At 38.9% G+C, this 16,646-nt stretch overlaps 1 protein-coding gene across 2 annotated transcripts in view; it reads right to left on the bottom strand.

Moving 5' to 3' along the window:
• Nucleotides 1-2,107: 2,107 nt before the first annotated feature.
• The window catches only part of LOC128217974 (major facilitator superfamily domain-containing protein 4A-like), a 74,322-nt gene continuing 59,783 nt past the window's right edge, over nucleotides 2,108-16,646 (bottom strand). For both annotated transcript variants that reach the window (XM_052925457.1, XM_052925458.1), the window contains exons 8-12: nucleotides 13,591-13,671; nucleotides 13,143-13,290; nucleotides 6,746-6,816; nucleotides 5,722-5,839; nucleotides 2,108-4,638 (exon numbers count right to left, since the gene is read on the bottom strand). In XM_052925457.1, coding sequence (XP_052781417.1) covers nucleotides 4,460-4,638; nucleotides 5,722-5,839; nucleotides 6,746-6,816; nucleotides 13,143-13,290; nucleotides 13,591-13,671 — 597 coding nt within the window. In that variant the 3' untranslated portion in view covers nucleotides 2,108-4,459. The remainder of the gene's footprint in view (nucleotides 4,639-5,721; nucleotides 5,840-6,745; nucleotides 6,817-13,142; nucleotides 13,291-13,590; nucleotides 13,672-16,646) is intronic.

Here is a 16,646-nt window from a genome sequence, read left to right as displayed (position 1 = left end):
AAGCCTGTAGTTTATGATCCCGTACTATATTACAGGACCCAGTACTTTATGATCCCTCACCATATTACATTACCCAGTACTTTATGATCTCCCAGCATAACACAAGCCACTAGTTTATGATCCCTCACTATATTACAGAACCCAGTACTTTATGATTACTCTGCACAACACAAACCAGTAGTTTATGATCCCTCGCCATATTACAGAACCCAGTACATTATGATCCCTCACTATATTACAGAACCCAGTACTTTATGATTACTCAGCACAACACAAACCAGTAGTTTATGACCCCTCGCCATATAACAGAACCCAGTACATTATGATCCCACAGAACCCAGTACTTTATGATCACTCAGCATAACACAAACAAGTAGTTTATGAACACTCAGCATAACACAAGCCAGTACTTTATGTTCCCTCACTATATTACAAAACCCAGTACTTTATGATCACTCAGCACAACACACGCCAGTAGTTTATGATCACTCAGCATAACACAAGCCAGTAGTTAATGATCCCTCACTATATTACAGAACCCAGTACTTTATGATCACTCAGCACAACACAAGCCAGTAGTTTATGATCCCTCACTATTACCAGCATACTGTCTTCATAATTATCTAAATATTGTGTTATACCAAGATGACAGAGTTGACTTATTCTTTTTTTCTTTATTTATTCACAAAAGGATATTATGAAATATATTCATGGTTTCTTTTAATATAACTAACAATATTGCACGAATGAAACTAAACAAGCTTTCACTTGAACACATAAGAGAGGTCGCATAACACAACATGTATGTGCACGATTAGCTAATTGTGTATGTATAGTTGCAGCAGAAGTGAGTCTACTTGTGTATATATAGTTGCAGCAGACGTTTAGCTAATTGTGTATGTATAGTTGTAGCAGAAGTGAGTCTACTTGTGTATATATAGTTGCAGCAGACGTTTAGCTAATTGTGTATGTATAGTTGCAGCAGAAGTGAGTCTACTTGTGTATATATAGTTGCAGCAGACGTTTAGCTAATTGTGTATGTATAGTTGCAGCAGAAGTGAGTCTACTTGTGTATATATAGTTGCAGCAGACGTTTAGCTAATTGTGTATGTATAGTTGCAGCAGAAGTGAGTCTACTTGTGTATATATAGTTGCAGCAGACGTGTAGCTAATTGTGTATGTATAGTTGCAGCAGAAGTGAGTCTACTTGTGTATATATAGTTGCAGCAGACGTTTAGCTAATTGTGTATGTATAGTTGCAGCAGAAGTGAGTCCACTTGTGTATATATAGTTGCAGCAGACGTTTAGCTAATTGTGTATGTATAGTTGCAGCAGAAGTGAGTCCACTTGTGTATATATAGTTGCAGCAGACGTTTAGCTAATTGTGTATGTATAGTTGCAGCAAAAGTGAGTCTACTTGTGTATATATAGTTGCAGCAGACGTTTAGCTAATTGTGTATGTATAGTTGCAGCAGAAGTGAGTCTACTTGTGTATATATAGTTGCAGCAGACGTTTAGCTAATTGTGTATGTATAGTTGCAGCAGAAGTGAGTCTACTTGTGTATATATAGTTGCAGCAGACGTGTAGCTAATTGTGTATGTATGGTAGTAGCAGACGTGAGGCTTCTTGTGTATATAAATATGCAGCAGAAGTGAGTCTACTTGTGTATATATAGTTGCAGCAGACGTGTAGCTAATTGTGTATGTATGGTAGTAGCAGACGTGAGGCTTCTTGTGTATATAAAGATGCAGCAGAAGTGAGTCTACTTGTGTATATATAGTTGCTGCAGATGTGTAGCTTATTGTGTATGTAAAGTTGCTGCAGACGTGTAGCTAATTGTGTTTGTAAAGTTGCAGCAGACGTTAAGCTACTTGTGAATGTATGGTTGTAGCAGACGTCTAGTTACTTGTGTATATATAGTTGCTGCAGACGTGTAGCTAATTGTGTATTTAAATTGCTGCAGACGTGTAATTAATTGTGTATGTATAGTTGCTGCAGACGTTAAGCTACTTATGTATGTTTGGTTGTAGCAGATGTTAAGCTTATTGTGTATGTATAGTTGCTGCAGACGTGTAGCTAATTGTGTTTGTTAAGTTGCAGCAGACGTTAAGCTACATGTGTATGTTTAGATGCAGCAGACGTTAAGCTACTTGTGTATGTAAAGATGCAGCAGGCGGTAAGCTACTTGTGTATGTTTAGATGCAGCAGACGTTAAGCTACTTGTGTATGTTTAGATGCAGCAGACGTTAAACTACTTGTGTATGTTTAGATGCAGCAGACGTTAAGCTAGCAGAGTTTAAAAGTCGTTTGCGAGGTTCTCCTTTAACGTGCACTCGTTGGCTCACTGACATACTCGTCGCAAAAACCAGTTACCCCCTACGATTGCATACGTCATTAGAAAGTTGTACGTTTGTGACGTAGCAAAAAACACTCACACGGGTTCCAAGAAAGTCTAATGCTCTGGCATCAGTGTAAAGGAAAGCTAGTTAAATAATGTTCTCCACAATCGAGACACCTTTCACCACCAGCAGCTCAACGAAATAATGGCATATCTGGTGAAGATAAATCATAATTTTAAAGTTCATTTTGTAAGAGTGTTAATAGACGAGATACAAATACCTTCACGATTAAAAAAGAAGAATTTTCATACATCAATCTGGCATTGAGGATATCTCTTTCCAAAGCTTATAAACGTTGAAATCAATAAAGTTGAAAACCGTGAGCCACATTATGAATACAATTAATCATTTCCTTGAATCATTTTAATGATAAAACAATTTTACTAGTTTTTAAGCCATCTCAGACAGCTTTACGAACAATATGTATATGTACATGACACATGTTAAATGGAAAATCAATCAGTAAACCGATATGATAGACTTTAATAATTAGGTGCTCATGCACATGCCGAATCAAATTTAGTTTCATAATTTTAGGCACACGCGATGTGTTTATTCCTCGCCTTATAAATGTACAAACAACACCACAATACTATACATGTATGTACCAAAATAAAATAAATATTCAATCCGCAATAATAGACATGTATATACCACAATAATAAACATGTATATACCACAATAATAGACATGTATATACCACAATTATAGACATGTATATATACCACAATAATATGTATGTTTATTCCACAATGATATACATGTATATACCATATAATATCTGATATACTTTCCTACTAATAGTAGCCTATTTACAATACACCTTTCTACAGACAGTTCAAAAGTTAAACCTGATTTACTGCTTAACATGAACAGACCAGACAGCATTCCGTCAGTGAAAGGTGAGTGTAAGAAGCATACACTGATTGGTTTAGAAAGACACAGGCGTAAACAATAATCAACAAATCTTCCAAACACATACATACAGCCTTTTTTCAAAAATCAAACACTTATTAAATAGTTCAAATAGTGAAATGGAGTAAAAATCTAGATGCTCTTTCAACAAGAGGACCAGGATCAACATTCACCAGTCATTCATTTTCATTGAGATTTTTATTTCTATTTTAATAAGTAAATTCAATAATTACGTTTTCATTATTGAAATGTAAATATAAAGAATGAATAACTGCGCGACAAACGTTGCAGTATTCTATCGTTGGTGATATTGTCTGATTTTATATATATATTCGATGCCGAAACAAAAGTATTTATTCAATGCGATAAAATATCCAGTCAATAATTTAATTTATTTCAAACCCATTATAGATCTATAATATTGAATAAAATGTGTAACGCCTAGCCAAATTTTAAATAATTTAGTTAAATACTATTTAACTTCATAAAATTGTTGGCATGATACAATCTATGACATCAGTTGAATGAATATACTTACAAAAACAAAACAAAAATCTTATGATACATCCATAATCTCACAATATATATATATCTGAAAAACGATCATGCACATGCTACCAATGATTGATATACATGGTAATAGTGGGACTTGAAACGGTACAACACGTCATCAACGGTGTTCATCAAAGGTATAACAATAAATATCGCCAGCTGTTTTCCTTGACCACAAATGTAATATACAGAAGTGCGGAAGAAATGATCATTGTATAATCATGGAGCACGCATTCAGGCATATTAAGTGTGTACAATTACCATGGCGTTTTGAATATCGAAGTGCAAATAGAAAGGGCAATAACCAAATCAAGTAATGCCAGTTTAGAACGTGGATTAAAGTACAACCAAGATACCATCAACCGTATTTGATTACATTTTGTCAATAGCATTAAATTGATATTTCCTGGAGAAATAAAAATGAAATCAGTCCAACATCCATTTCGTGATCTGTTCGTTTGTCTTTAAGTCAGTTATGATGACAAAAATGATGACATAGTTGGTTCACATTTAAAACCTGTCTGAAAGCAATTCACACATGTCCACTTTCTTTTAATCCTAATTTAATACGCGTGACTAATAAGCATACATATTATCGAGTGTATCCATTTTCAACAGGAGTGACGTCACTTCCGGGCAATTGTGATTGGTCGGTAGGTTGTTCATCCTCTTGGTTGGAGTAATACTTCACTGATGTAGAGTTTATCTCCATTTGCTCATTGAATTTCTGGGCTGGCTTTAGGAGCCAAATAAACGACGATCCCCTATTTTCTGGAAAAGACAAGAGGAAATCGCCATGTCAGCACCTGTCTTGCAATTTGATAATCGTTCAATTTTATCAAAGGTTTTTAACGAATGAATTTATCCTATACACGTGTTTGTTCTTAAAGCACACGGTTTACTTGTACACGGGCTAACGCATGAGAAGACTCTAGTTCTGAGGAAGTAATTTTTGTCGCTAACATGGTTTCTTTTTGAATCCTGGTTTTAACTCAAATGAGTCAGTACAGTTATTGAAATTGTATGACAGTAATGAAATAAGTAGACTTTTTAATATCTTAAATAACTTCTTGAAATTAGGAATATCAAGTATCAAACGATTTAAAGTTTAGTCCGAAAAGCATATACTTAACAACGCAAGTCCATTTTTTATGACAAAATTTGTCCGAGACTCAAAAACTATTATAAGGAAGTTATTGAAGCTTTGAACATTCATGGCTGTAACTGACATTAGACAGAGCGCAAGAATAAAAACATTCATTGTGATGTTTAGTTATCTACAACTCTCTTCTAAAATATTCATTGTCCCAAACATAATTTGGAAACTTCTGGCAATGATTGGATGACATTTTACACATTGATAGATAGATGTATAAGGTGCACGGCACAGAGGTTTTACCTCGTATTGCAACGTCATATCCCCTTATATGCAAAGATGTTCTTCAAAACAAAATGTTTCCAAAGCCTAACTCGAAAGTTATGGAGTTGAATTAAATTGATTAAGATGATAGATGGATGAATATTATAACTCTTACATCCATTGTTGCAAGATATTCTCCCTTCTACGTTGATTCCTATTTCCCAACTACTGGAAGGAATTTAATATCAATTGCAACCTTTCGCTGAATGGTGCTCTCCCCCATTTATGATTTTACATTGGTTTCACTCTTACATAACATTTTTTCTTACTTGTTGTTATATCTCGGCTTAATGTGAGACATGTTCCTTTTTCAGTTTACAAACAACTTGAATTATCTTGAAAGTACCCATGACCTTCAAAACGCGTCAGATATGGGCGCCATTTCCTGCTTACGTCATATTTACCATAATACCCATTTCGAGTTTACAAAATACCTCTATATTTTGTCGTGTCCCTCCCGAAGAAGAACAGCACCATGAACAATAAAACAGCGATAAGCACTATCGTGAAGCAGAACACCAGGAAGCTAACAGGACCAGCTGTAACAAATAGCTGCAAAGGTGAAATGAAGAGGATTAGAAAATCCAACTGCGATCTCATTCGCTTGATTTGTTGTGTAAAATGAAGATTTTTTTTTTGAGCAAAAATAAAAAAGAAATTGTCGACAGATTTCTATCGACAGATAGCTATTTATTTATCAAATTACATTATTCATCTCATTGTCAATATTTCTGCTAGTTTTAAGTTCCGTCCGTGTCCAACTGCTCGATTATGGTTTCAACCCACACCATTCCCATTGCGATGAACAAGAGGATTTTTGAAGCCTAAACGGGAGTTAAATCAATTTATTCTGTAATTGTTTTTGTAGCAATTGATAGAAGTCTAAAAATGTAAGAAATACAGAATTGATACACAACAAATGTTACTAAAAAAGTTTGTGAAAGTTGCGAACACCGTAAGTTACAGATAAACAACACATTTTGATAAGCGCTTGCCACCTTAGACTTAAATATGTATATTTTTAGACGCGCATGCTATGTGACAGTATCATGTCAACTGGTCAAAATGGTACTGCCAACGTGTGGCAGTATGAAATTCCCCATGGTGGGTATTTGATAATTTAACATGGGCAGGTCACGTGAGGTATAATAATACATGTAGTGACTGTGTAACAACGATGATTGCCATATAAAACTTCACATACACGTCAAGAGAAAGACTTAAAGCTCCGGTGTGAAAGAGGAGTCAGATTTGTGCCGTCATCTCAAGGTTCTGGTCGCATGTAGCAACCAAATATTCCCAAGATAAACACAGATCAGTTTTGTTGATGATCGGAACGTTATACCTCGAACATTCATTAAACTTAAGAGTGTGAAATGAAAAGCTAATACTGCTGTTTCAAAACATGAATGTTATTATTAGAAAATATTATTGAACAAAGGGATGTAATTTGCTTACGTTTCCAACAATAACCGGGCAAATGGTCTCCCCTAGGGCTGCAAACACCACCAGACACGACGTGATGGGAGCTGTAAAAGGCAGAAATGTAGAGAAATTTACACCCGAAAGTGACGCTTATATTATGATCATACAAGAAATGAGCATTTGTCATGTTTACCCATGTCAAGCAGGGTTAATACCCATGTCAGGAAGGGTTTGTACCCGTGTTAGGAAGGGTTTGTACCTCATGTCAGGCAGGGTTAATACCCATGTCAGGAAGGGTTTATACCCGTGTTAGGAAGGGTTTGTACCTCATGTCAGGAAGGGTTTATACCCGTGTTAGGAAGGGTTTGTACCCGTGTTAGGAAGGGTTTATACCCGTGTTAGGAAGGGTTTGTACCTCATGTCAGGCAGGGTTTATACCCGTGTTAGGAAGGGTTTGTAGCTCATGTCAGGAAGGGTTTATACCCGTGTTAGGAAGGGTTTGTACCTCATGTCAGGAAGGGTTTATACCCGTGTTAGGAAGGGTTTGTACCTCATGTCAGGAAGGGTTTATACCCGTGTTAGGAAGGGTTTGTACCCGTGTTAGAAAGGGTTTGTACCTAATGTCAAGCAGGGTTTATACCCATGTCAGGAAGGGTTTGTACCTCATGTCAGGCAGGGTTAATACCCATGTCAGGAAGGGTTTATACCCGTGTTAGGAAGGGTTTGTACCCGTGTTAGGAAGGGTTTGTACCTCATGTCAGGCAGGGTTAATACCCATGTCAGGAAGGGTTGGTACCCGTGTTAGGAAGGGTTTGTACCCGTGTTAGGAAGGGTTTGTACCCGTGTTAGGAAGGGTTTATACCCGTGTTAGGAAGGGTTTGTAACCGTGTTAGGAAGGGTTTGTACCTCATGTCAGGCAGGGTTTTTACTCATGTCAGGAAGGGTTGGTACCCGTGTTAGGAAGGGTTTGTACCTCATGTCAGGCAGGGTTAATACCCATGTCAGGAAGGGTTTGTACCCGTGTTAGGAAGGGTTTGTAGCTCATGTCAGGCAGGGTTAATACCCATGTCAGGAAGGGTTTGTACCCGTGTAAGGAAGGGTTTGTACCTCATGTCAGGCAGGGTTTGTACCCGTGTTAGGAAGGGTTTGTACCTCATGTCAGGCAGGGTTTGTACCCGTGTTAGGAAGGGTTTGTACCCGTGTTAGGAAGGGTTTGTACCTCATGTCAGGCAGGGTTAATACCCATGTCAGGAAGGGTTTATACCCGTGTTAGGAAGGGTTTGTACCTCATGTCAGGCAGGGTTTGTACCCGTGTTAGGAAGGGTTTGTACCCGTGTTAGGAAGGGTTTGTACCTCATGTCAGGCAGGGTTAATACCCATGTCAGGAAGGGTTTGTACCCGTGTTAGGAAGGGTTTGTACCTCATGTCAGGCAGGGTTTGTACCCGTGTTAGGAAGGGTTTGTACCTCATGTCAGGCAGGGTTTTTACCCATGTCAGGAAGGGTTTGTACCCGTGTCAGGAAGGGTTTGTACCTCATGTCAGGCAGGGTTAATACCCATGTCAGGAAGGGTTTGTACCCGTGTTAGGAAGGGTTTGTAGCTCATGTCAGGCAGGGTTAATACCCATGTCAGGAAGGGTTTGTACCCGTGTTAGGAAGGGTTTGTACCTCATGTCAGGCAGGGTTAATACCCATGTCAGGAAGGGTTTGTACCCGTGTTAGGAAGGGTTTGTAGCTCATGTCAGGCAGGGTTAATACCCATGTCAGGCAGGGTTTGTACCCGTGTTAGGAAGGGTTTGTACCCGTGTTAGGAAGGGTTTGTACCTCATGTCAGGCAGGGTTAATACCCATGTCAGGAAGGGTTGGTACTCGTGTTAGGAAGGGTTTGTACCTCATGTCAGGCAGGGTTAATACCCATGTCAGGAAGGGTTTGTACCCGTGTTAGGAAGGGTTTGTACCTCATGTCAGGCAGGGTTTATACCCATGTCAGGAAGGGTTTGTACTCGTGTTAGGAAGGGTTTGTACCTCATGTCAGGCAGGGTTAATACCCATGTCAGGAAGGGTTTGTACCCGTGTTAGGAAGGGTTTGTACCTCATGTCAGGCAGGGTTTATACCCATGTCAGGAAGGGTTTGTACCCGTATTAGGAAGGGTTTGTACCTCATGTCAGGCAGGGTTTATACCCATGTCAGGAAGGGTTTGTACCCGTGTTAGGAAGGGTTTGTACCTCATGTCAGGCAGGGTTAATACCCATGTCAGGAAGGGTTTATACCCGTGTTAGGAAGGGTTTGTACCCGTATTAGGAAGGGTTTGTACCTCATGTCAGGCAGGGTTTATACCCATGTCAGGAAGGGTTTGTACCCGTGTTAGGAAGGGTTTGTACCTCATGTCAGGCAGGGTTAATACCCATGTCAGGAAGGGTTTATACCCATGTCAGGAAGGGTTTGTACCCGTATTAGGAAGGGTTTGTACCTCATGTCAGGCAGGGTTTATACCCATGTCAGGAAGGGTTTGTACCCGTGTTAGGAAGGGTTTGTACCTCATGTCAGGAAGGGTTTGTACCCGTGTTAGGAAGGGTTTGTACCCGTGTTAGGAAGGGTTTGTACCTAATGTCAGGCAGGGTTTATACCCATGTCAGGAAGGGTTTGTACTCATGTCAGGCAGGGTTAATACCTATGGCAGGAAGGGTTTATACCCATGTCAGGCAGGGTTAATACCCATGTCAGGAAGGGTTTATACCCATGTCAGGCAGGGTTAATACCCATGTCAGGAAGGGTTTATACCCATGTCAGGCAGGGTTTATACCCATGGCAGGAAGGGTTTGTACCCGTGTTAGGAAGGGTTTGTACTCATGTCAGGCAGGGTTAATACCTATGGCAGGAAGGGTCTATACCCATGTCAGGCAGGGTTTATACCCATGTCAGGCAGGGTTTATACCCATGTCAGGCAGGGTTAATACCTATGGCAGGAAGGGTTTATACCTATGGCAGGAAGGGTTTATACCCATGTCAGGCAGGGTTAATACCCATGTCAGGAAGGGTTTATACCCATGTCAGGCAGGGTTTATACCCATGTCAGGAAGGGTTTATACCCATGTCAGGCAGGGTTAATACCCATGTCAGGAAGGGTTTATACCCATGTCAGGCAGGGTTTATACCCATGGCAGGAAGGGTTTGTACCCGTGTTAGGAAGGGTTTGTACTCATGTCAGGCAGGGTTTATACCCATGTCAGGCAGGGTTTATACCCATGTCAGGAAGGGTTTATACCCATGTCAGGCAGGGTTTATACCCATGTCAGGAAGGGTTTATACCCATGTCAGGCAGGGTTAATACCTATGTCAGGCAGGGTTTATACCCATGTCAGGAAGGGTTTGTACCCGTGTTAGGAAGGGTTTGTACCCGTGTTAGGAAGGGTTTGTACCTAATGTCAGGCAGGGTTAATACCCGTGTTAGGGAGGGTTTATACCCATGGCAGGAAGGGTTTATACCCATGTCAGGCAGGGTTTATACCCATGTCAGGCAGGGTTAATACCTATGTCAGGAAGGGTTTGTACCTCATGTCAGGCAGGGTTAATACCCATGTCAGGAAGGGTTTGTACCCGTGTTAGGAAGGGTTTGTGCCTCATGTCAGGCAGGGTTAATACCCATGTCAGGAAGGGTTTGTACCCGTGTTAGGAAGGGTTTGTACCTCATGTCAGGCAGGGTTAATACCCATGTCAGGAAGGGTTTGTACCCGTGTTAGGAAGGGTTTGTACCCGTGTTAGGAAGGGTTTGTACCTCATGTCAGGCAGGGTTAATACCCATGTCAGGAAGGGTTTGTACCCGTGTTAGGAAGGGTTTGTGCCTCATGTCAGGCAGGGTTAATACCCATGTCAGGAAGGGTTTGTACCCGTGTTAGGAAGGGTTTGTACCTCATGTCAGGCAGGGTTTATACCCATGTCAGAAAGGGTTTGTACTCGTGTTAGGAAGGGTTTGTACCCATGTCAGGAAGGGTTTATACGCATGGCAGGAAGGGTTTATACCCATGTCAGGCAGGGTTTATACCCATGTCAGGCAGGGTTTATACCCATGTCAGGCAGGGTTAATACCTATGGCAGGAAGGGTTTATACCCATGTCAGGAAGGGTTTGTACCCGTGTTAGGAAGGGTTTGTACCTCATGTCAGGCAGGGTTAATACCCATGTCAGGAAGGGTTTATACCGTCAGGCAGGGTTTATACCCATGTCAGGAAGGGTTTATACCCATGTCAGGCAGGGTTAATACCCATGTCAGGAAGGGTTTATACCCATGGCAGGAAGGGTTTATACCCATGTCAGGCAGGGTTTATACCCATGTCAGGCAGGGTTAATACCTATGTCAGGAAGGGTTTGTACCTCATGTCAGGCAGGGTTAATACCCATGTCAGGAAGGGTCTGTACCCGTGTTAGGAAGGGTTTGTACCCGTGTTAGGAAGGGTTTGTACCTCATGTCAGGCAGGGTTAATACCCATGTCAGGAAGGGTTTGTACCCGTGTTAGGAAGGGTTTGTGCCTCATGTCAGGCAGGGTTAATACCCATGTCAGGAAGGGTTTGTACCCGTGTTAGGAAGGGTTTGTACCTCATTTCAGGCAGGGTTAATACCCATGTCAGGAAGGGTTTGTACCCGTGTTAGGAAGGGTTTGTACCTCATGTCAGGCAGGGTTAATACCCATGTCAAGCAGGGTTTATATAAGTTTAAAAATCGGACTTTATTTGCTATCGATACTGGATTTACTATCGGACGATAATCGAAAGTTCATAATATCAGTGAAGAATATATTCTTTATACATATATATATATATATATATATATATATATATATATATATATATATATATATATATATATATATATATATATATATATATATATATATATATATATATATATTCTTAATAGTGTCATCATAATCATTTAAATGGTTAAACCTGGAATGAGTACGTGTGATGCTATAGTCATGCTACTTGCAACAGTAAGTAAATTTCCATAACCTGTTTCTGTCTGTAATAACTTAACGAATAAAACATAACAACACTAGTCATACTTAATAATTGCACATCCATTGCAAAATGACGCACATCGCATCAAGTAAGTTATGTTAGCATTTTATCCATGTAAAAGCATATCAAATATTTGTGAACCAGCTTTACATTCAATAACCTGTTATATTGAAAACAAATTATTAGAATATCCTAATTTCATAAAATTTTCACGAAAAGCGATTTAGTTAGTTACAAACGATACCAAATAAAGGTTTCAAAACAGAATGCATCGAGCCTGGATCCCCTGTGGACCGGCCCCACTACACCATAGAGACAGGTTATTTAAAAAGGTTTTATGAAATATATAAACAATTTAAAACAATCTGTAATATTGGGAGAGTTTGTTAGTTTTTAAGCAAAAGTTTTTACATTCATCGCAATTGTGTAAGAGAGTGACCTCCCTTGTTAAAATGAACACAACGAGAATTTACCGGAAAGAAAAATTGACATTTACTCGACTTTAACCACTAAACAAAAAAAATACATAGATACCGGAAGTTACATTAGCGACATCGAGCTTGGACAACCACTATCGATTGTCGCCGACAAAGCATTGTCAGTGTATTCTATTTGTGTTAGCTATTGCAAACAGTTATGTGTTTGAAATTTACAACGGTTATGATTTTGATATTGACAACGGTTATGTGTTAGTAACTTACAACCGTTCAGTGTAAAATATTGTACGGTAATTTGCTAGATAATGCCAATCGTTATGTGATAGATAATGCCAATCGTAATGTGCTAGATAATGCCAATCGTAATGTGCTAGATATTGCCAATCGTAATGTGCTAGATATTGCCAATCGTAATGTGCTAGATATTGACAATCGTAATGAGCTAAATAATGCCAATCGTAATGTGCTAGATATTGACAATCGTAATGAGCTAAATAATGCCAATCGTAATGTGCTAGATATTGACAATCGTAATTGGCTAAATAATGCCAATCGTAATGTGCTAGATATTGACAATCGTAATGAGCTAAATAATGCCAATCGTAATGTGCTAGATATTGACAATCGTAATGTGCTAGATAATGCCAATCGTAATGTGCTAGATATTGACAATCGTAATGTGCTAGAATCGTAATGTGCTAGATAATGACAATCGTAATGTGCTAGATAATGACAATCGTAATGTGCTAGAATCGTAATGTGCTAGATATTGACAATCTGTATGTGTCAGATATTGATAATTTTTACCTTTTATGTATTGACAACGGATATTAGTAAGTAACAAAAAGTATAACAAAAGTTATGGGCTTTTCTATGCATGTGCATACAGCCACAAGTTTGTTTGCACGGCGATGAATCCAACAACAAATGCGATATTTTCGAATGATAAAAAACCCATCCTATATATGTATTTCCTAACCGTTTATGTTGACGAACTGTTCTGTGAGAGCCATTGCTGTCGGCGACATGCTTGACAGAAAGAGACCGAGTGCGCATGTGCCAAGGTAAATTGCTATCCGGCTTGTCTTCCAGATAAGGGTAATAAACAAGGCTATCGTGCAACCAACCTGCAATATATAAAAGAACGCTGATTTGCTTTATTTTAATGCGTAACATCTTTAAACGAGTATATTATTAGGAGTATGTGCATGTCACTCCTATAATATATGCAGCTAACAAAATGAAGTTCATCGGGTCTAAATTGTGTGGTATTTAAATGATTTATCACCTCTACTACTGCTACTTGCTTCTTGACAACTTTGACAGTGTTATTAAATATTCGACATGTACTTCTGAAATACAAACACCTTCATTCAGCTGATGTTTTGTGTAGCGCCATGCTATAAGGTCCATATGTGTATACTTACTAAATTGCAGGAAATCATGAAGCCAGCACAAAACCTAGTGGATGCAAAGACAGCGATCAGTCGTCCTAAAGCAAACGGACCCTGAAATATAAGAGGACAGTGGTCCTAGTCAAGTCAATTTACATTGGTCCTACTATCAAGTCAATTAATAGTGGTCCTACCATCAAGTCACTTCACAGTGATCCTACCATCAAGTCAATTCACAGTGATCCTACCATCAAGTCAATTCACAGCGATCCTACCATCAAGTCAATTCACAGTGGTCCTACCATCAAGTCACTTCACAGTGATCCTACCATCAAGTCAATTCACAGTGGTCCTACCATCAAGTCAATTCACAGCGATCCTACCATCAAGTCAATTCACAGTGGTCCTACCATCAAGTCAATTCACAGCGGTCCTACCATCAAGTCAATTCACAGTGATCCTACCATCAAGTCAATTCACAGTGATCCTACCATCAAGTCAATTCACAGTGGTCCTACCATCAAGTCAATTTACAGTGGTCCTACCATCAAGTCAATTCACAGTGGTCCTACCATCAAGTCAATTCACAGTGGTCCTACCATCAAGTCAATTCACAGTGATCCTACCATCAAGTCAATTCACAGTGATCCTACCATCAAGTCAATTCACAGCGATCCTACCATCAAGTCAATTCACAGTGGTCATACCATCAAGTCAATTCACAGTGATCCTACCATCAAGTCAATTCACAGTGATCCTACCATCAAGTCAATTCACAGCGATCCTACCATCAAGTCAATTCACAGTGATCCTACTATCAAGTCAATTCACAGCGGTCCTACCATCAAGTCAATTCACAGCGGTCCTACCATCAAGTCAATTCACAGCGGTCCTACCATCAAGTCAATTCACAGTGATCCTACCATCAAGTCAATTCACAGTGATCCTACCATCAAGTCAATTCACAGCGATCCTACCATCAAGTCAATTCACAGTGATCCTACCATAGTCAATTCACAGCGGTCCTACCATCAAGTCAATTCACAGTGATCCTACCATCAAGTCAATTCACAGTGATCCTACCATCAAGTCAATTCACAGTGATCCTACCATCAAGTCAATTCACAGTGGTCCTACCATCAAGTCAATTCATTTAATGGTCATGTGATTTTACCATCCAGTTTAACAGCATTTACAGAAATAAATATATAGCATTGCAGAGAGAGAATCGGCGTAACCTTTGTAAACATGTTAGATGTATCGTGCTGAAAAACGTATTCAAATAAATAAATAAATAAATAAATAAATAAATAAATAAATAAATAAATAAATAAATAAATAAATAAATAAACACACACACACACACGCGCACGCACGCACGCACGCACGCACGCACACACACACACACACCACACACACCACACACACACATAACTTACTAAAACAATAAATAAAACATTAAATAAATTCATGTAAATAAAAACAATAAAAGAGCAATAATAAGTTACAATGAGATGACAAGACACTGGATAAATCATTGGATAATAAAACTGTAAAATAATTAGTTAATAATTTTTCTATTTCGTATTTGATAATTCACCAAACAATACCATTCCGTGCGTATATCAATGATGTCAACCAGATAAAACATAGCCCACAGAAAATTAAAAGACACGAAAATCTTAAGTAATCTCTACGTATCTCGGGAGTGTAACTCTAGAGTGACAGGCGAGGGTATGAGGCAGTATTATTACAATCCCCATGTGTGTTCATCTGCCTCATGCCACTGTTGGGAAATGTATCAAATAAAATTGAATACTACAAAAAGCATGTTGATTGTAACGGCACCGTCGGGAAAAGGTCTTGGTAAAATGTAATCAAATATTACACGAAAAAGGAATATTTTGGTGATTATTTAAAAACAGAACTATTTCAAGTCTGCAGAAAATATATAAAACCGTAAAACCACCCTATGCGGAGGGCCTAATAACCCGCCTATTGTTATCTCGTAGGTGTGTGACAATTTTTTTAAAGATGAAGGCAGAAGCAAAGTTGAAAGACGATGGTCTGTCTGACTTTTTGAAAAATTAATAATTAATAGCATGTTTAAGACAACATCTCCATTTTGCCTAAAACTCTATACATCGATTAAATAAAAGCTATTCTGAAATCCATTGTTAGATTTACTAAACATATGAGAAAAACAAAATGATACCCGGTACCGAGTGTTGCTCTCACGATAAAATAAACTACATAAATCGTATCACCCTGTTTTCATTTTGGTTTAAAATTCATAAATATATACTGCTTTGTCCAAAAATCATTAGATTATAAGTATCTTCCATGGCCGAGAGTGTAAGAATTTCTAGCATGGTTAAATTAATGGATCTACTTTTCTCCCACCTCAGATAAGTAGATCCATTAATTTTACCATGCTAGAAATTCTTATCTTGCCCACGGGCGAAGATAAAATGCACCGTATGGAACTTCTTTTGATGGTCACCACATTGTAATTACCTCCCTTGTTGAAGACTGTCGTCTGTAGCGCATCATGGAAATCTTGTCTGGTGGCAATATTTAGAACGCGAGTTAATTATTTCTCGCTTCGAATGTCACCAGAAAACAGTTTTCACGCATCTTTCAGGAAAAAATGCTTCACTCTTCTTAGAACTATTTAAAGACCGATCAGACCATTTACATACTCTGAATCACTGCGCGAATATTCATGACAATCACGAATTATTGCATATCCGTACGCAACTATTTTCACTAAGCACAAAAGAGTTCCGGCAAAATAAATACATTTTTACTTGATTTTGTTTAAATGAGGTGGGAGAAAAAGCATCTACCATAGCCGCTCGTGTAAGATAGGTTCATCCCGACCCTCGCGCAGGGTGTTTTGCGGAAACTCGGTAAACCTCGTTTCCGCAAAACACCCTACGCTCGGGTCGGAATGAACCTATCTTACACTCTCGGCCATGGAAGATACTTATAATCTGAGGTGGAAGAAAACCATAGTATAACAAAGTGATTATTTTGTAAAAAAATGAGTATAGAAAAATATATCTATGACATTTAAAGGCTTCTTA

This window comes from Mya arenaria, chromosome 14 (assembly GCF_026914265.1).
Source record: "Mya arenaria isolate MELC-2E11 chromosome 14, ASM2691426v1".
NCBI classification, from domain to species: domain Eukaryota; kingdom Metazoa; phylum Mollusca; class Bivalvia; order Myida; family Myidae; genus Mya; species Mya arenaria.
This window is presented reverse-complemented; position numbering and strand designations above follow the sequence as displayed.